The sequence below is a fragment of the Oncorhynchus mykiss genome, chromosome 7, assembly GCF_057628025.1.
Source record: "Oncorhynchus mykiss isolate SJ-2025 chromosome 7, ASM5762802v1, whole genome shotgun sequence".
NCBI lineage: Eukaryota > Metazoa > Chordata > Actinopteri > Salmoniformes > Salmonidae > Oncorhynchus > Oncorhynchus mykiss.
The window spans coordinates 53474069-53494920 of record NC_143028.1 but is presented as its reverse complement, the minus strand read 5'-3'; the positions used below and the strand labels follow the sequence as shown (position 1 = coordinate 53494920).

General features: G+C 43.0%; 2 protein-coding genes across 12 annotated transcripts; one reads left to right on the top strand and one right to left on the bottom strand.

The window, feature by feature from the left end:
- The first annotated feature begins 8206 nt into the window (after positions 1–8206).
- LOC110528098 (interferon regulatory factor 6) lies at positions 8207–12862 on the top strand. Its single transcript, XM_021609915.3, has 8 exons — positions 8207–8474; positions 9207–9389; positions 9555–9750; positions 9912–10004; positions 10260–10508; positions 10652–11044; positions 11218–11333; positions 11495–12862. Exons 2-8 carry the CDS (start codon positions 9216–9218, stop codon positions 11729–11731), a joined length of 1458 nt encoding a protein of 485 aa, XP_021465590.3. The 5' UTR covers positions 8207–8474; positions 9207–9215; the 3' UTR covers positions 11732–12862.
- On the bottom strand, positions 12333–20833 carry LOC110528097 (TRAF3-interacting JNK-activating modulator). 11 transcript variants are annotated; one of them, XM_021609910.3, is made up of 13 exons: positions 20564–20833; positions 19791–20178; positions 19357–19498; positions 19123–19198; positions 18969–18996; positions 18616–18645; positions 18383–18478; positions 17116–17187; positions 15964–16104; positions 15631–15768; positions 15349–15541; positions 13652–13743; positions 12333–13475 (listed from the first exon to the last, which is right to left on the bottom strand). In XM_021609910.3, the coding sequence occupies exons 2-13, from the start codon at positions 20157–20159 to the stop codon at positions 13284–13286; spliced, it is 1569 nt and encodes a 522-aa protein (XP_021465585.3). In that variant the 5' UTR covers positions 20160–20178; positions 20564–20833; the 3' UTR covers positions 12333–13283. The 11 variants fall into 11 exon arrangements, with proteins under 11 accessions (XP_021465585.3, XP_021465588.3, XP_021465587.3 ...); XM_021609913.3 differs by having other exon boundaries at positions 19123–19195; positions 20564–20713; XM_021609912.3 differs by having other exon boundaries at positions 19791–20218; positions 20564–20665.
- Between the last annotated feature and the right edge of the window lie 19 nt (positions 20834–20852).

The window sequence follows — 20852 nt, the reverse complement described above, 5'->3', positions numbered from 1 at the left end:
AGTTATTCGGCCTGAAAAACCTATCTGAAGCTTCTAAGGCCTACGTCATGCGCATGTTCGAAATGTTTGATATGTATGACGTAAGATGACTTTTATCTCGATCACTAATGTTCATCGTTTGTACAGTGCCTATAGAACGTCTACACCACCCTTGGATTTCTTCACGTTTTATTGTTACAAAGTGGGATTCAAATGGATTTCATTTCATTTTTTGTCAACGATCTACACAAAATACTCTGTAATGTCAAAGTGGAAGACTTTTTATTTTGATTTGTTATTAATAAAAAAAAAAAACATTAATATACCTTGATTAGACCCCCTGAGTCAATACATGTTAGAATCACCTCTGGCAGAGATTACAGCTGTGTCTCCTTGGGTAAGTGTCATAAGAGCTTTGACTACAGAGGTAGCAAAACTGTACTTCAATACTATGATTATCCCACACATAGCATGCAGTTGGGCCCAAGCTTGCTCTACAACATTAAAACCTTCACACAAAACATAAAGACATGGCTAAAGGCTAAAGGCTATAAAAACGTTTCCACCGCCATTTCTTGCATAATTAATTGTACCGACACAAAAAGATCCCACCTTGTCAAGCGTATTTTGTTTTGTCGGCATTTGGAAAGTTTACTGAAAAATGTTCTGTTTCCATCAGGCCTGTGATTTAAAAAAAATATCCGACATGCACTTTATTAGCATAAAAATGTTGAATGGAAACCTGGTTCGTGGCACAGAAAATATACTATATTTATACAGTATCATTCAAAAGTTTGGACATCTACTCATTCAAGGGTTTTTCTTTATTTTTAATATTTTGTACATTGTGGAATAATTGGGGAGGACATCAAAACTATGAAATAACACATTTGGAATCATGTAGTAACCAAACAATTCTTGAATTATTCTAAAATGTAGAAAATAGTAAAAATAAAGAAAAACCCTTGAATGAATAGGTGTGTCCAAACTTTTGACTGGTACTGTATATATATACAGTCTATCACAAAAGTGAGTACACCCCTCACATTTTTGTACATATTTGAGTATACCTTTTCATCTGACAACACTGAAGAAATGACACTTTGCTACAATGTAAAGTAGTGAGTGTACAGCTTGTATAACAGTGTAAATTTGCTGTCCCCTCAAAATAACTCAACACACAGCCGTTAATGTCTAAACCGCTGGCAACAAATGTGAGTACACCCCTAAGTGAAAATGTCCAAATTGGGCCCGAAGTGTCAATATTTTGTGTGGCCACCATCATTTTCCAGCACTGCCTTAACCCTCTTGGGCATGGAGTTCACCAGAGCTTCACAGGTTGCCACTGGAGTCCTCTTCCACTCCTCCATGACGACATCACGGAGCTGGTGGATGTTAAAGACCTTGCACTCCTCCACCTTCCGTTTGAGGATGCCCCACAGATGCTCAATAGGGTTTAGGTCTGGAGACATGCTTGGCCAGTCCATCACCTTTACCCTCAGCTTCTTTAGCAAGGCAGTGGTCGTCTTGGAGGTGTGTTTTGGGTCGTCATCATGTTGGAATACTGCCCTGCGGCCCAGTCTCCGAAGGGAGGGGATCATGCTCTGCTTCAGTATGTCACAGTACATGCCCACAAATAAATGTGATAATGCCTTAATTACACTATCGTAAATGGCATAACATGACCTCTTAATAGTATCAGTCATGTGCAGATTTTGTGTCATGTCAATGTGTAAAACTGTAATATGTAGTCTTAATTGGCATCACTGTAGAGTGAGCACTAATCAAATGAATGCAACAGTAATGAACTCCAAATTGATGTCACCTTAGTATGGGACAAGAGCACATTATTAACATTCATCTGTATTATAGAAGTCTTTGTTGTTTGTACGTGCCTTGTTGTAGGCTTACATCATGGCTGCATCTTAAACTCTATACATAGAGCATATCTGAGCACTGTGTTAACCATGTTATTGATGCAGGGCCTTATGGTGTAATGAAGACATAATTGTCTGCAAAGATATCACTATAAAAGCACTGGATACATTCCAGCTTCACTCTTAATGAATCATCTATAAAAAGTTGTGCCTTTCATCCAATGAAAAATGAAAAAGCTCAACTCAATTGCCTTTGTGCAATTCTGTAATACCCCTGATTTTGAGAGGGACTGAGACATCCATTATAATGGAACTGCAAAGGTTATGTAAATGTCAGTTGTAGGGGTAGGCTTAATGTTTATGTAAATGTTTACAGTTATGTGAGATTAGCTGGTTTGTAATGGTTTACCATTACAATTGTAATGGTAATGGTAGTTGTATTGGTGGTATTAGTAACCACTGTGTTTGTTTAGACAGATTCATGCTATGGTATCAAATCAAATTAAATCACATTTTATTTGTCACATGTGCTGAATACAACAGGTAGACCTTACAGTGAAACGCTTACTTACATGCCCTTAACCAACAATTAAGTTTTAAGAAAAATGGATTTTAAAAAAGTAAGTGATAAGAATAGCAAATAATTCAAGAGCAGCAGTAAATAACAATAGTGGGGCTATATACAGGGGGTACTGGTACAGAGTCAATGTGCGGGGGCACCGGTGTAAAGGTAATTGAGGTAATATGTACATGTAGGTAGAGTTATTAAAGTGACTATGCATAGATAATAACAGAGTAGTAGCAGTGTAGAAGGGGGGGGGGGGGGGCAATACAAATAGTCTGGGTAGCCATTTGATTAGCTGTTCAGGAGTCTTATGGCTTTGGGGTAGAAGCTGTTAAGAAGCCTCTGGGACCTAGACTTGGTGCTCCGGTACCGCTTGATGTGTTGTAGCAGAGAGAACAGTTTATGACTAGGGTGCCTGGAGTCTTTGACGATTTTTAGGGCCTTCCTCTGACACTGCCTGGTATAGAGGTCCTGGGTGGCAAGAAGCTTGGCCCCGGTGATGTACTGTGCCGTACGCACTACCCTCTGTAGTGCCTTATGGTCGGAGGCCGAGCAGTTGCTATACCAGGCAGTGATGCAACCAGTCAGGATGTTCTCGATGGTGCAGCTGTAGAACCTTTTGAGGATCTCAGAACCCATGGCAAATATTTTCAGTCTCCTGAGGGGGAATAGGTTTTGTTGTGACCTTTTCAAAAATGTCTTGGTGTGCTTGGACCATGTTAGTTTGTTGGTGATGTGGACACCAAGGAACTTGAAGCTCTCAACCTGCTCCACTACAGCCCCATCGATGAGAATGGGGGTGTGCTCAGTCCTCCTTTTCCTGTAGTCCACAATCATCTCCTTTGTCTTGATCACATTAAGGGAGAAGTTGTTGTCCTTGCACCACATGGTCAGGTCTCTGACCTCCTCCCTGTAGGCAGTCTCATCGTTGTCGGTAATCAGGCCTACTACTGTTGTGTCATCAGCAAACTTCATGATGTTGTTGGAGTCGTGCCTGGCCGTGCAGTCATGAGTGAACAGGGAGTACAGGAGGGGACTGAGCACACATCCCTGAGGGCCCCCTGTGTTGAGGATCAGCGTGGTGGATGTGTTGTTACCTACCCTTACCACCTGTGGGTGGCCTGTCAGGAAGTCCAGGATCTAGTTGCAGAGGGAGGTGTTTAGTCCCAGGGTCCTTAGCTTAGCGATGAGCTTTGTGGGTACTATGGTGTTGAACGCTGAGCTGTAGTCAATGAATAGCATTCTCACATAGGTGTTCTTTTGTCCAGGTGTGAAAGGGCAGTGTGGAGTGCAATAGAGATTGCATCATCTATGGATCTGTTGGTGCGGTATCACATTGGAGTGGGTCTAGGGTTTCTGTGATAATGGTGTTGATGTGAGCCATGACCAGCCTTTCAAAGCACTTCCTGGCTACAGATGTGAGTGCTACGGGTTGGTAGTAATTTAGGCAAGTTACCTTTGTGTTCTTGGGTACAGGGACTATGGGGGTCTGCTTGAAACATGTTGGTATTACAGACTCAGACAGGGAGAGATTGAAAATGTCAGTGAAGACACTTGCCAGTTGGTCAGTGCATGATCTGAGTACACGTCCTGGTAATCTGTCTGGCACTGCAGCCTTGTGAATGCTGTCCTGTTTAAAGGTCTTACTCACAACAGCTGTGGAGAGCGTGATCACACAGTCGTCCGGAACAGCTGATGCTCTCATGCATATTTCAGTGTTACTTGCCTCGAAGCGAGCATAGAAGTTGTTTAGCTCATCTGGTAGGCTCGTGTTACTGGGCAGCTCTCGGCTGTGCTTCCCTTTCTAGTCTGTAATAGTTTGCAAGCCCTGCCACATCCAACGAGTGTTGGAGTCTGTGTAGTACGATTCGATCTTAGTCCTGTCTTGACGTTTTGCCTGTTTGATGGTTTGTCGGAGGGCATAGCGGAATTTCTTATAAGCTTCCGGGTTAGAGTTCCGCTCCTTGAAAGCGGAAGCTCTACCCTTTAGCTCAATGTGAATGTTGCCTGTAATCCACGGCTTCTGGTTGGGGTATGTACGTACAGTCACTGTGGGGACGCCGTCCTCGATGCACTTATTGACGAAGTCAGTGACTGATGAGGTGTACTCCTCAATGCCATCAGAAGAATCCTGAAACATATTCCAGTCTGTGCTAGCAAAACAGTCTGTGCTAGCATCTGCTTCATCTGACTACCTTTTTATAGACAGAGTCACTGGTGCTTCCTGCTTTCATTTTTGTTTGTAAGCAGGAATCAGGAGGATAGAATTATGGTCAGATTTGCCAAATGGCGGGAAGGGGAAAGCTTTGTATGCATCTCTGTGTGTGGAGTAAAGGTGGTCTAGAATTTCTTTCCCTCTGGTTGCACATTTAACATGCTGATAGAAATTAGGTAAAATATATTTAAGTTTCCCTAATTTAAGGTCCCCAGACACCAGGAGCGTCGCCTCTGAGTGACCGTTTTCCTGTTTGCTTATGGTGGTCTATAGATAATTGAGTGCGGTTTTAGTGCCAGTATCGGTCTGTTGTGGTATGTAGACAGCTACGAAAAATACAGATGAAAACTCTCTAGGTAGATAGTGTGGTCTACAGCTTATCATTTGATACTCTACCTCAGACAAGCAAAACCTTGAGACTTACTTGAAAATCGTGCACCAGCTGTTGTTTACAAATATGCATAGGCCCCCACAGAGGCTGCTGTTCTATCCTGCCAATAGAGTGTATGAACAACTGTATGTTCTTAATGTCGTCGTTCAGCCACGACTCTGTGAAACATAAGATATTAAGACAGTATAAGACAGTTTTTAATGTCCCGTTAGTAGGATATACGTGCCTTCAGTTCGTCCCATTTATTTTCCAGCAATTGAACGTTAGCTACCAGGACGGTTGGCAAAGGCAGATTAGCCACTCGTCGCCTGATCCTCACAAGGCACCTGGATCTTTTTCCGCAAAATCTATTTCCTCCAGCCAATTACGGGGATCTGGGCCTGGTCGGGTGTCTGTATTATATCCCTCCCGTCTGACTCATTGAAGAAAAACTTTGTCTATTTTCTTTTATTTATTTCACCTTTATTAAACCAGGTAAGCTAGTTGAGAACAAGTTCTCATTTACAACTGCCACCCGGCCAAGATAAAGCAAAGCAGTGAGACAAAAACACAGAGTTACACATGGGATTTACAAACGTACAGTCAAAAACACAATAGAAAAATATACGTACAGTGTGTGCAAAAGTAGTAAGGTTATGGAGGTAAGGCAATAAATAGGCCATAGTTGCAAAATAATTACAATTTAGCATTAACACTGGAGTGATGGATGTGCAGATGATGATGTGCAAGTAGAGATACTGGGTTGCAAAAGAGGAAAAAAATAACAATATGGGGATGAGGTGGGGTATTTACAGAAAACGGTCTGTGTACAGGTACAGTCATCGGTAAGCTGCTCTGACAGCTGATGCTTAAAGTTTGTGATTTTCGGAATTCGTTCCAGTCCTTGGCAGCAGAGAACTGGAAGGAAAGGCATCCAAAGGACGACCAGTGGGGATGACCAGTGAAATATACCTGCTGGAGCGCGTGCTACGGGTGGGTGTTGCTACGGAGACCAGTGAGCTGAGAAAAGGCGGGGCTTTACCTAGCAAAGACTTATAGATGACCTGGAGCCATTGGGTTTGGCGACGAATACATAGCGAGGGCCAGCCAACGAGAGCATACAAGTTGCAGTGGTGGGTAGTATTGTTAAGAGGAGCAACACAGGGGAACCCAAGAGCAGACTCAGATGAGGAAACAGGGATAAATGAACCAAAATATTTATTGTTGCACAGAGAGATATGGAGTGCAAATCCGGGGAAGCTCGGATGAGTTGCAGAAAAATCAGATGTGGAGACTGGGGTTGGAGTTGGCTGAGTAAACAGGTCCTGGGGGTAAACAGGGTAAACAGGTCCTGAGGGGAATCCAAGGTAGTGGTGGTGAGTAAAATCCAGAGCAAGGTAGTTGGGTGGTGAGATGTGGAACAGGAGACAGGAGCCAGAGACAGAGCAGTAACTGCAATGAGAGGATAAACGGTGCCAGGCAGGGAAACAGGCACAGCAGAGTAACAGGATCTTGAGCAATAATAAATGGCTAGAATCATGAATTGACTGAGCCTAGATAACAATCTGGCAGAGTGGAAGTGGCAGGACTGAGAATTTGTAGAGGTCTTGATTATGGAACGAGTTGCAGCTGGTAGGGATCTGCTCTGACTCCAGCACACCTGTCTCCAATCACACAGAGAGGGAGAGGGAGAAAGAGAGAGTGTACATGGGGAGTAACTGCAGGTCAAGAAGACACCGGATGAACACCAGAGGGCGTAGCAGGAGCAGATGTGACAAGTATATGGGGCTTTGGTGACAAAACGGATGGCATTGTGGTAGACGACATCCAATTTGCTGAGTAGAGTGTTCGAGGCTATGTTGTAAATGACTTTGCCGAAGTCAAGGATCGGTAAAATAGTCAGTTTTACAAGGGTATGTTTGGCAGCATGAGTGAAGGATGCTTTGTAGTGAAATAGGAAGCCAATTCTAGATTTCATTTTGGATCGGAGATGCTTAATGTGAGTTTGCAAGGAGAGTTTACAGTCTAACCAGACACCGAGGTATTTGTAGTTGGTCCACAAATTCTAAGTCAGAACCGTCCAGAGTAGTGATGCTAGGCGGGCAGGTGTGGGCAGCAATTGGTTGAAGAGCATGCATTTAGTTTTACTAGCATTTAAGAGCAGTTAGAGGCCACAGAAGTATGGCATTGAAGCTCGTTTGGAGGTTTGTTAGCACAGTATCCAAGGAAGGGCCAGATGTATACAGAATTGTGTCGTCTGCGTAGAGGTGGATCAGAGAATCACCAGCAGCAAGAGCGATATCATTGATATATAAAGAGAAAAGAGTAGGCCCGAGAATTGAACCCTGTCACTGAGGATTAAACTCTGTAACGGTTTTAAAGTCACCAAAGGCCTCATGGTGAAATCCCTAAACGGTTTCCTTATTCTTTGCCAACTGAGTTAGGAATGACACCTGTATCTTTGTAGCGACTGGGTTTATTGATACACCATCCAAAGCATAATTAATAACTTCACCATGCTCAAAGGGATATTCAATGCCTGCTTTTTTATTTTAGCCATGTAATATTGTCCATATGCCACACCCCTCCTACCTTATTGCTTAATTATAAACTGGTTGGTTTGAGCCCTGAATGCTGATTGAGCGAAAGCTGTGGTATATCAGAATGTTTATCATGGGTATGACCCCCAAAAATATTTGTACTGTTCTAATTACGTTTGTAACCAGTTTATAATAGCAATAAGGCACCTCGGGGGCTTGTGGTATATGACCAATATACCACGACTAATGGCTGTATACAGGCGCTCCACGTTGCCGTAGCTTCGTGCTTAAGAAAACCATTGGCCATATATCACACCTAATCGGGCTTTATTGCTTAAATAAATAACAACAAACTCCAAACTGCTTATTTCAAATGGCTTTTGAACTTTTGAAAACAACAAACACATATAGCGATTTACAGATCATATGGTAACAAAATTCTGACAAATATTGTGAGTCATTTAGTCATCATGGTCACAATAAGGCTCCACCGAAAGTGGTGCCACATTCAAGTCCTAATCGGATTTACGAACTCTGACATGTCCAATTTGCTAACTGGTTATAGTTATACACGTGCCACGTTCAACCAGTTATCAAGTCGGAAATGTCCACGTTTCCCTGTTCTGACTAGCACTTGAACGCGACATAATCTGGAACGGTGTGCCAGAATGAACCGTGTGTGACGTCACGGCTCTACCTGAGTTTCGTTAGGGGAAGCGGAAAAGGCATAAACTGCTCGGCCTGCTCCGGACATTATCAGAATTGTTCTCCCGTGATAAGAAGTATCCGTGGGTCATCTATACGTTTACCTGGATTGCAAAGGACATAGAAGTTCCAACATTTTGGAGAATAATATTTTCCTGAAGTTTGGGATTCTACCTTCTCCCAGATCTTAAGTATCCTACTTCCTGGTTACGTTCAACAGCAGGTTCGTTTCACAGCGGTATCCTAGATTTGGTTTGTTTGCAACCATTAAATAGTTTTAAATTCGTTACTTGATTAAAAAATAATAATAATTGAAATCATTACTAACAATTTCTTTGTGAAAAAAAGTAGCCACTGGTCTTTCGTATGTTGCTCGAATTTACAATGCGAGCAAGTGGTTGGAAGCGTAACATGCACGTTACAACAGTCTGTAGCCTATCCTAATGGATTGTTTGCTGGGAAGAAGTCCACCTTATGGTTCATTCATTTGAATTAATGTATTAACGTTGAACATTGTTTTATTTATGTTCCATGCTCAACTGACCTGTGTAACAACCATGTCCTGCAGTAGCATCATAAGACCAACCATATGCACCTTTGGGAGGACCTTTTAAGTAATAACTGTAAATCAGTGAAATTGCATGTTATTCTGGGCTTTTTGAGGTCTGAGTAGAGTAATGAAATAAACTGACCTGTAGGCTGACCCGAAGCCACTACATTTTAATGTTTGCCTCAAAGTGGCCCAAGTCTATGTTTGAAATCTTGGTAGCCATGTAATGTTGGTCATCTTGTGCCTGCCTCAGACAAGTTGTGTTATGTCATGCCCTTACAGCACAGTTTTTCTGACACAGTGCTTCTAGTAGAACTGTTTTGAGATATATTGGTCAGGATGTCCACATAAGTGTACCATATGGATAGTAAATATCTAACCTGCCCATTGTGGCCCCCTCCCCAGACAATAAGCATGGCGTTGACCCCGCGGCGTGTCCGGCTCAAGCCCTGGCTAGTGGACCAGGTGGACAGTGGGTTCTACCCAGGCCTGGTGTGGATTGACCGAGACAATAAGCGCTTCAGGATCCCCTGGAAACACGCTACACGGCACACCCCCCAGCACGAGGAAGAAAACACTATTTTTAAGGTGAGTAAAGCACATCTCTGTAACAGTTTGTGAAACGATACACGTGGGCTAATGTGTTGGCAGGTGAATTGGTTGTGGCTGCATCAACGGTGAGTGAAGTAAGGTTGATGTTAACTATATTCTCTGAATGTATTCTTCATCTGCTTCCTCTCTCCCCTGTACCAGGCCTGGGCGTTAGAGACCGGAAAGTTCCAGGAGGGTATTGATGATCCTGACCCTGCCAAGTGGAAAGCTCAGCTCCGCTGCGCCCTCAACAAGAGCAGAGAGTTCAACCTTGTCTACGACGGCACCAAAGAAGTCCCCATGAACCCCCTGAAGATCTACGACATCTGTGACATCCCACAGCCCCTCAGTAACCCAGGTAACTGGCCATTGATGACATAAAAATATAATAATTATACAACCATAGTAGATATATGATTATTTACAGTCACTTGTCTGTCGGGTTTGGTAGCGGCTCTGAAACGTATTTAAACTTTTGCCATCCCTTGCTCTCCTTCTCATTTTTCTCTCCCTCCTCAGGATCTTCAGACCCGGGGTCTTGGACACCAAATGATGGGGATGAAGATGAATCAGATGGCTCAGAGCCCCTCCCTCCTTATCCAAAATCCAACGGTTAGTTATGTCAAATATCTCTCTTTATTTATTTGAGACCCCCTCTAATACTAATTCTTAATTTTTACCACATCATTTATCCTAGACCACATAAGAGTCCAGATCTAGCCTCTAGATAATGTTTTCCAACTTGCCTGGTCCAAGAACAACCCCCTGCCCCCCTTTGTTTGGCTTACTCCCAGTTTTGATTCCAATATCCCAGTATGGTTTTTGTTATGTCAACTAATCATGCTTTGTTTCTCTGTAACCAATCAGGCACCAGCCCCGCTCTTATGTGGTCTCCACCGGGGTCTGTATCGCCCCTCCAACCCCCCAGCTGTCCCCCATCAGTTGAAGTGTGGCCCAAAGAGGAAGTTAAGCTGTGGCCCAAAGAAGAGCCTTTGGATATGGAGATGCAGCCTTCGCCCCTGGAGATGGCGCCCCCCCCACCACTGGACATGCCTCCCCCTCCCATGCCTGACGTGATGTTCGCCTCGCCAGAGATGTGGATCAGCTCCTTGCCTAGTGAGAACACTAACACAACTACACAAACAAACTCCTCCATTAGATAAATATAGGACTGCATACAGTATCACAGCATCTTGTCCATACAGACAACCAATGAGTGACTCTCTTTATCTTCATGTGTTTCGTTGTCTCTCCCTCAGTGACAGACCTGGAGGTGCAGTTCCAGTACCGGGGTAAGGAGGTGTGTCCAGCCATGACGGTCAGTAACCCCCAGGGCTGTAGGCTTTTCTACGGGGACCTAGGTCCCATGGTCAACCAGGAGGAGCTGTTTGGTCCTATCAGCCTGGAGCAGCTGAGGTTCCCCTCTACTGAGCACATCGCCAACGACACGCAGAGGGTCTTCACCAACCGCCTGCTGGATGTCATGGACCGAGGCCTCGTCCTGGAGATCAGCGGCCATGACATCTATGCCATCCGCCTCTGCCAATGCAAGGTGTACTGGTCAGGCCCTTGCGCCCCCAACCCCAAAGCACCCAACCTCATAGAGAGGCAGAGGAAGATCAAGCTGTTCTGTCTGGAGTCCTTTCTCAGTGGTAAGCAGTGACTCCAATCCTCTTAGCATAGACTCTTCACACATCTTTCTTGTGTTTTAGGCAGGGCCCTTATGCGGTATTGTGATAATGTGGCATGTACTGTAGCTGTTATTGCATGTGTGCTGTGATACTGAATTGCTATGTGATATGATTTGTGATGGGTTTTTGTGCAGATGTGATAGCCCATCAGAGGGGCCAGTCGGCCAGCCCTCAGTTCGACATCAACCTGTGCTTCGGAGAAGAGTGGCCTGACAGCAGACCCAAAGAGAAGAAGCTCATCATGGTACAGGTACGAGACTGTCTTTGTATCAGGATGCAATGATTCATAGAAAACTCATTTAAATATTTGTTTTTCATTATTTTAAAATGTTGAATTGACCCTCAAGCATGTGTTTTGTTGAGTCCCTTCGCTGTAACTGCCAAGTCTTTTGGCCCTCTGCTCCCCTCCAGATTATTCCAGTGGTAGCACGTATGATCACTGAGATGTTCTCAGGCGACTGCATGCGCTCCTTCGACAGCGGCAGCGTGCGCCTGCAGATCTCCATCCCAGACATCAAGGACAACATCGTGACCCACCTGAAGCAGCTGTACCGCCTGCTGCAGACCCACCAGGGCCAGGAAGGTTGGCCTCAGGCTCTGGCCCCAGGAGCCGGCATGCACCTGTCCCCGGCCCTGCATGCCCAGTGAAGTAGCCTAGTCCACCACGGCCCTACCAGACCAGTCAGTCTCTCTCACACACAGCTCTGTTTGGACACTGCTGCCTCTCTACCGCTGGTCCAAGAGGGGATCTATAATCAGCAAACTAGTACTTATGTTTATAGAGGCATGTTCATCAGAATAGGGAGAGGAATCACATTGATTTAGCTTCTTTTCCCCCTTTTGTTATTATGGTCTATTATAGGGTTCATTGGTCCATGTGTATATATTGTGGTAAATGCTGCTACCAGGCATTGTAATTATACTGTTACTGTGGCAGTCAGTAAAACATGGTGTGGTGATAGTGTCTGTCTGCAGTTGTAAGCTCCAGGGCCTTGAACCAGAGCAGCATTGTGGGTCAAAGTCCTGTAGGCTGCAAGTCAACATTGAACATCGTCAATGAGTTACAGACATGACCCTGGTCGCCAGTTACACAATACAGACAGTGACTTCTGAATAATCATCAAGCTTTGTCCTGGTCCTTGTTGTTCATAAAACATGATCTCAATCTCATGTTTGCTACCTGTTTGAGTGCTAATGCATTTTAGAAGATTTAGTTGAACTTTCATCAATAAGTGATACATGCATATACTGTACTTTAAGTTATCCGTTTATTATAAACAATATAAAGAAAAAGTAGCATTGTGACATTTGCATTTTAAGTCATTTAGCAGACACTTACAGCGACTTACAGGAGCAGTTAGGGATACGCTCCTTTCTCAAGGGCACATCAACAGATTTTTCACCTACTCGGCTCGGGATTTGAACCAGCAACCTTTCAGTTACTGGCTCCCCGCTCTTAACGGCTAGACTACCTACCGCCCATGACTGTTGAGATCCATTCCTTCATGTGATTCTAACTGGTCTTGCTAGGTATGTGAACAGTTTACTATAACTTAGTTTTTTGTGAAGATCATTTAAAGATGCTAGTAGAGAAAATCATTTAAATGTTGATTTTCCAGATGTATATCCTACACTTATCATTATATGGAATTGAATCTATTTGTTTAGTAAAACATAGTATACGGGGTGTGCACTTAATGTTAGAAAGGATCTCAACTCTTTTTCCCTCTAATGATTTGTATTTTCCTTTTTTTGAAATAAAAATGTCAAATTAGCAAAGCGGTCAGTTATTTAAAATGTCTGTTTTACAGTCCAGTTATAAGTGGCAAATGTATTAACTATACTGAGGACATGTATTTGACTGAGCGAATACAACAAGTAAGCATGAACGAGAGGCAGTAACCATAATGCATGGTTATGAATACAAATTGACTTCAAGATGCAAAGATATTTAAGATGACCAAAAAAAAATTGCATCCAGTGTGATGTAAAAATACATAGAACATACTGTATTTCCCAAACCCTTTAGAGCAAGTTCTTCAGAGGATTGATCAGTTCCCAGGTCATGTATAACTCTGTGTTGTCTGTTCACACTGCTATGCTTTATCTTGGCCAGGTCGCAGTTGCAAATGAGAACTTGTTCTCAACTAGCCTACCTGGTTAAATAAAGGTGAAATATATATATATATTTTTTAATTTGTCATATGGGCCTATAGCAATGCTGTGGTAATGTCATGTCATAGAGGTACTTCTCTGTGTGTTCCTGTAGTACTTGGTAAAGGTCCCACAGCTGATTTCTTGTCGTGGGGATATTGGCCAGTAACAATGTCAAAATGGCCACCATTATGACTACCACGAATAGGGTCAGGATGAACCAGGGACGACAACGTCTCTTGGTGGAAAAAGAAAGATTCTGTCAGTATCAAGTTTAATATAGGATTAAAATCGAGCAGAGCCAATAAAAATGTTGGAGACATACAGGATGAATACATTGGCGACAGAAAGTGATTGATTGTACTCTGGGTTTGACATGACTAAGATGAAAGGGAATTGTAGACAAATTCTGACCTCTCTCCTTTTGACATTGGCTTCCATCATGCTTTGTTTCTTGTTGCTCTGGTTTGACATGGCTGGCTGAAAGTGCTCATCCAATGAATGCTCTATTGATGTCAACACATTTACAGACTAATAAATATCATGGTCAAAATAGCAGTTTAAACAACTTTGACCCACTACAGTAATTTACGCAATCCAACTTTTATTTAAATCTGCTAGTGGATATATAATGTACAGTTGTGGCCAAAAGTTTTGAGAATGACATTAATTTTCACAAAGTCTGCTGCCTCAGTGTCTTTAGATATTTTTGTCAGATGTTACTATGGAATACTGAAGTATAATTACAAGTATTTCACAAGAGTCAAAGGCTTTTATTTACAATTACATGAAGTTGATGCAAAGAGTCAATGTTTGCAGTGTTGACCCTTTTCAAGACCTCTGCAATCCGCCTTGGCATGCTGTCAATTAACATCTGGGCCACATCCTGACTGATGGCAGCCCATTCTTAAATAATCAATGCTTGGAGTTTGTCAGAATTTGTGGGTTTTGTTTGTCTGCCCGCCTCTTGAGGATTGACCAGAAGTTCTCAATGGGATTAAGGTTTGGGGAGTTTCCTGGCCATGGATCCAAAATATCGATGTTTTGTTCCCCGAGTCACTTATTTATCACTTTTGCCTTATGGCAAGGTCCTCCATCACGCTGGAAAAAGCATTGTTCATCACCAAACTGTTTAAGCAAAATCGTGAGTGAGCCCAATCCCTTGGCTGAGAAGCAACCCCACACATGAATGGTCTCAGGATGCTTTACTGTTGGCATGGCACAGGACTGATGGTAGCAGTCACCTTGTCTTCTCCGGACAAGCTTTTTTCCAGATGCCCCAAACAATTGGAGAGGGGATTTATCAGAGAAAATGACTTTACCCCAGTCCTCAGCAGTCCAATCCCTGTACCTTTTGCAGAATATCAGTCTGTCTCTGTTTTTCCTGGAGAGAAGTGGCTTCTTTGCTGCCCTTCTTGACACCAGGCCATCCTCAAAGTCCTCACCTCACTGTGCGTGCAGCTGCACTCACACCTGCCTGCTACCATTCCTGAGCAAGCTCTGCACTGGTGGTGCCCCGATCCCGCAGCTGAATCAACTTTAGGAGACGGTCCTGACGCTTACTGGACTTTCTTGGGTGTCTTGAAGCCTTCTTCACAACAATTGAACCGCTCTCCTTGATGATCCGATAAATGGTTGATTTAGGTGCAATCTTACTGGCAGCAATATCCTTGCCTGTGAAGCCCTTTTTGTGCAAAGCAATGATGACAGCAGGTGTTTCCTTGCAGGTAACCATGGTTGACAGAGGAAGAACAATGATTCCAAGCACCACCCTCCTTTTGAAGCTTCCAGTCTGTTATTTGAACTCAATCAGCATGACAGAGTGATCTCCAGCCTTGTCCTCGTCAACACTCACACCTGTGTTAACGAGAGAATCCCTGACATGATGTCAGCTGGTCCTTTTGTGGCATGGCTGAAATGCAGTGGAAATGTTTTTGGGGGATTCAGTTCATTTGCATGGCAAAGAGGGACTTTGCAATTAATTGCAATTCATCTGATCACTCTTCATAACATTCTGGAGTATATTCAAATTGCCATCATACAAACTGAGGCAGCAGACTGAAAAGTAATATTTGTGTCATTCTCAACTTTTGGCTACGACGGTATTATACCTATGGAGTCCTGTTGCTGTCCTCTGACAATCTCCTGCTGTTTCATGGTGTCTTGCTGTCTCCATGTCTCTAGTTGTGTCCTGCAGGTGTGGAGGTTGTCCTCTAGGAGGTTGATCTTGAGGTGGAGCTCAGCCTCAGTGTGTCGGTGCTGCAGCAGCTGACTCTCCAGAGTTGCATCCTGTCCCATCATTTTCTGGATGCACAGGGGGATACATGATGCTATTTAAAGCATATATTATTTCACTCTCGTAAAATATAGCGTGAGTGTGCATGCGTGCATACCTCTAGTTGGCTCTGTAATAGGTTTATATGGTCTATGTTCTGCACCAGAGACGTCCTCAGCTGGGTGCATTTCCTCCTCTCCTCTTCATAGCGCTCTCGGCACTGTGATGACTCAACCTGGGCAGTCTGCAGTGCCATCTGTTGGACACACAAAGTACACACACACAGTGACACTCCTGTGACATCCCTTCATATTAATTTGAAACAAAATAATCTCATATTTCGCAAATCAATTACATGAATTAAATTAATAATTGACTGTAATAGGAAAATACCAATTGAACACAGTGCTATTATGCATTATCCAGAGTGCAGCCCTGTCTGACCCCTTACTTCCAGGCTGTGAGCTCTGTCCTGGGCTTTGTTTTTTTGGTCAGTGACCCTCTGGAGTGAGGCCACGGCCATCTCCTCCAGCTCCTGCCTCTGCTGCTCCGACTGTAGCAGCAGCTTCTTGGCTCCATCCCTGGACAGCCTCTGAGGAAGAGGAGAATAATGATTGCTCTTTGGTGTTTCAGTCTGGTGGTGATTTTGTATGTACATTCATACTGTAAGTTACATACACTACCGTTCAAAAGTTTGGGGTCACTTAGAAATGTCCTTATTTTTGAAAGAAATGTCCATTAAAATAACATCAAATTGATCAGAAATGCAGTGTAGACATTGTTAATGTTGTAAATGACCATTCTATCTTGAAATGGCTGATGTTTAATGGAATATCTACATAGGCGTACAGAGGCCCAATATCAGCAACCATCACTCCTGTGTTCCAATGGCACGTTGTATCAGCTAATCCAAGTTTATAATTTTAAAGGGCTAATTGATCATTAGAAAAACATTTTTGCAATTATGTTAGCACAGCTGAAAGCTGTTGTTCTGATTAAAGAAGCAATAAAACTGGCCTTCTTTAGACTGGTTGAGTATTTGGAGTATCAGCAATTGTGGGTTCGATTACAGGCTCAAAATGGCCAGAAACAATGAACTTTCTAATGAAAGTTGCCGTCTATTCTTGTTCTGAGAAATGAACGCTATTCCATGTGAGACATTGCCAACAAACTAAAGATCTCGTACAACGCTGTGTACTACTCCCTTCACAGAACAGTGCAAACTGCTCTAACCAGAATACAAAAAGGAGTGGGAGGCCCCGGTGCACAACTGAGCAAGAGGACAAGTACATAACATAATTGCAAAAGGGTTTTCTAATGATCAATTAACCCTTTAAAATGATAAACTTGGATTAGCTAACACAACGTGCCATTGGAACACAGGAGTGATGATTGCTGATAATGGGCCTCTGTACGCCTATGTAGATAATCCATTTCCACCTACAATAGTCATTTACAACATTAACAATGTCTACACTGAATTTCTGATCAATTGTATGGTATTTTAATGGACAAAACATTTTTTTTTTAAAACAAGGACATTTCTAAGTGACTCCAAACTTTTGAATGGTATTGTAGGTGCAGACATTGTGCCTGAACACACCTGCACACAGATCTTCAGCTGTGACTCTAGTGCCCCAATCTTTCCCTTCATCTTGTCCTCTTTGCAACAGACCTGTGAGGGTAGAGAAATATGAGATGTAATGGGGATAGGAAATGGTAGATGGCAAATGGCTATTAGGCCCGTTCTTTTTTCTCGGTATGTTTCTTTTTCAACTTCTCAGTGACAGGATGCAGAGTAGTCTCCAGTAGAATGAGGGTGGAAACGCTGTGAACTCGACTCTGAAACCACAGTCAGTCTTTCACCACAGTCAGTCTTCAACCAGATCACTGAGACGAACACGGTAGCCTATTACCTAATTTAGGGCTCTATTCAATCTGTAACGCTTCCGCGATAGAAATGTAAAGGTGATTTCAGATTGAGCCGACATGTGCAGCGTTTAACGTGAATGCAAAGCGTGTCAATAAAAGTAAAAATCAATACAAAAATGTAATTCCACCCTCCCCTTCAGTCGGTTCACTCTCGCACCTCGCTTCAGTATACATGGCTTGTAAAAAATGCTGCGGTTTAATCAAATAGGCTACCAACTGGAGAGAGGGAAAAGCGACCTGAAGCGACATAGGTGCTCTACTCACTTTCCAGTCAAGCCCAATTGTTCACATATTTAACTAATCCCGTGCCATCTGAGGTGAAATAAAAATAGATTGACCTATGCAGTACTATCACACGGGTTATTATCATTTGTTTAATGTTCATGTTATAAATTTTAATGTGTTGTTAATGTTCATATGTGCGCAGTGCTCAACTGTAGGCTACAGATTTATGCCGGTGCTGTTATGTGCAGACCGTCCTGCTGGGGTCTCTGTCCTCATCCTTCAACCTTATTAATCGATAAACATTTAGGTAATTTAGAATATGTTCTTATCCAGAGCATTTTAGGCCAACAATCAGTGCATTTAACTAAAATAGGCAAGTTAACATATCACAGTCTCATGTTACTGACATTATTTTGAATAGTTAGTAAACAAACACAATAGCCTATATTTCTGGGTGCAAAAATGAGCACAGAATGGGAGTGATTTTTAACGGGAAGGGACAGCAAAGTTCAGGGGTTATAGAACTGTTGCAGGATCAGTGCAGCACAGGGGAAAAATACAAGACGGGACAGGAATTAATTTTCACTCCTGTGTCAACATCTATGACACACTACACCAACCTACTGTCAACATCATGGCAGTCACTTCATGAAACAGAGTATGATATAGAAATAGAGTAATCACATCAGTGTATAAGAGATCCAGGTCCTAACCTTCCAGACATTGTCATGTGAGAGCAGTAGAGTAGAGGTGGTGTGCTTCAGTAGAGACAGCTTCTGTTTCAGAGAATCCTCTCGCCGCAGAGCCTCCTATGGAAAGAGATGCACCATAATACAAGTAAGTTTCTGACTAAATGGCATGTCTCAATTATATGTATTATCATTACAGATTCCAATATAGAAGCACTTGCAGCAATCTTAGGAGTCAGCAGAGCAGGATTACACACCTGTAGATACTCAGAGAGTTGAACAAGGTCCTACATAGGGAAGAGGGAGAGAGATTTTTACAATAGGCATAAAATATATTCCCAACGTGGAGCAAGGAAGGACATCATATATGTAGTTATAATGGGTGGTTGACTATGTATGTTGCACCCATGATAGTTCAAATATCATAACATCTATCTCTATGTAACACAACTGATAGTGATGCCTTCTTCATAACTTTATGGGAATGTGGCCTCTTGTCAGAATGATGAACGATTGTGTAGATGAGAACTGTGATTCATTGCTGTGTCTCACATTTGAATTAGAATCTACCCAAAACATTACAGAGATGCAGTACATTGGAGTTACTTACTGTCTCCTTCACAGTGCTATAGCCATGCCTGTGAATGACAGGAAATGAGTGGGGGGTCAGAGGTCAAAGTGTTATACATGCAATACATGACAGAGATAAAACAGTTAAACAGATCAGTGTCTTCATGTTGAGGTCAGTAGCTTACTGTACTTACTCTGTCTGACAGCAGGCATTCCTTTGTTGGAGCTGCCTGGTTAACATTACTAGGCCACTCTGGTCCTGTGTAACTACTAAGAAGGACAGAGGAAGATCATGAAATTCACCAACAAACTCAGTGTTCAAACTTAATAAGTATGTTGAAATTCAAGTTTGATGATTGACAGTACAGCCATGGGTGTCCAACCTCCATCAATTAAAAAATAAGGATCCCCAGTGAGTCCAATTTTACCTTTATCTCTGATATCCATACTCTTCCTCAGTGAGGGCTGCTGTGGTGTTTGAGGGAATATCTCTGAGACGTCAGAGTGGAGCTGCCCTATTTTGTTTTGCCCTCCTGCCCCATGCACTGGTGGTGAGGTGATCCATGTCGCCTGGTAAAACAGTTTTGTGTCTGTGACACTCATTTTGTGTTTGACCAAACGGAATATTCCAGTATTTGTGTATTAAGATACATATAATAAAATAATGTCACGCACGTAATGTGTATTACATTTAAAAATGTTGTCATTTAGCAGACGCTCTTATCTACAGCGACCCACAGGAAGGAGCGTATCAACAGATTTTTCACCTAGTCGGCTCTGGGATTCAAACCTAAAACCTTTCGGTTACTGGCCAAATGCTCCTAACTGCTAGGCTACCTGCCGCCCTGTATTATGTGCTTACCTTCCCGATGGAGTGTACATCTGGCCAGGTGATCCCCAGATCCTCTGCTGATATGAGGGACTGTCTGTGTATGAGAGGCACTCTCTGCCTGTTGGTCCTCATCGTGACTTTGGTCTCCTTGTTTGACTGCTTTTCATCAGCCTGAAAAGTGGCAGCCTGGACAATCTGTCTCCTTCTCTGGAACTCTATCTGTCTTTTCTGCTGCATCTCACTCTTCCAGTCTGCCTCCAGCTTGTGTCCTGGGCTGCGACATGTCGTCACATTGTTGCGATCTCTCAAGAACTCATGTTTTGCTGCCCGTTGTTCCAGCTTTTGGTCGTAACTCTCCATCTGAGGTCGTCTCATCCTGAGGTCTTTTTGGATCTCCATTTTGGTGGATGAACTTCAACTGCAGGATTCAGAATAAGACAGTATCCTTCCATCAGATTCTTAAAGAAAGCATGATTGGTTATGGGTGTGTCAAAACAGGATGCAGTGCATTCAGCTTTGACTCTAGAGAAATGAGGACAGCAAACATGACTTTCAGTATCAATTGAATGAAGGAAATTAAGCCTGACATTCAAACACCTGTGGTATGAAGTTCTACTTTATGTATATGAGTTCTGCTTCACCTTAAGCAAAAACTAGCTGTACTGTGCCATCTCAATGTATGAGAAGGCTGCTGACACAAAGCTGAGACAGATCACTCACAACACACCATAGGCCAAGAGAAGACCAAAACCACACATCTCTCCACGGATTAAACCTTGTGAGTGTGAGTAGCAAAAACAAACCTGAAAATGTTCAAAGAACCCAGCAGCCTGATGTCTCCTCTATCGTTTCTCCTCCTCTGTTGTCTTTGAATTCAGTAACTGTCACATACCCACTCTCAGAACAGGAAATGAGAGAAACCACACTGCTCATGTTCACACTTCTGTTCCACTATCATGACACCCACATTGCATCCTCACACTGTCGTCACACATGGCCAAACCATCAGAGAAGTGACATGTAGGAAACTTACATTTTGAGCTATTATAGAGTGGTGTGGGACAGTTGAAGGCCTGCAGAATGTAGGGGTAC

Coding starts and splice junctions, on each gene's coding strand:
- LOC110528098 (XM_021609915.3), top strand. CDS start 9,216: ATGGCGTTGACCCCGCGGCGTGTCCGGCTCAAGCCCTGGCTAGTGGAC. Junction 10,005..10,259: donor TCCTTATCCAAAATCCAACG/GTTAGTTATGTC, acceptor GTAACCAATCAG/GCACCAGCCCCGCTCTTATG. Junction 10,509..10,651: donor GTGGATCAGCTCCTTGCCTA/GTGAGAACACTA, acceptor TCTCTCCCTCAG/TGACAGACCTGGAGGTGCAG.
- LOC110528097 (XM_021609910.3), bottom strand. CDS start 20,159: ATGGAGATCCAAAAAGACCTCAGGATGAGACGACCTCAGATGGAGAGT. Junction 18,479..18,615: donor AACTCTCTGAGTATCTACAG/GTGTGTAATCCT, acceptor CTCTTTCCATAG/GAGGCTCTGCGGCGAGAGGA. Junction 17,188..18,382: donor CACATGACAATGTCTGGAAG/GTTAGGACCTGG, acceptor CTACCCTCACAG/GTCTGTTGCAAAGAGGACAA.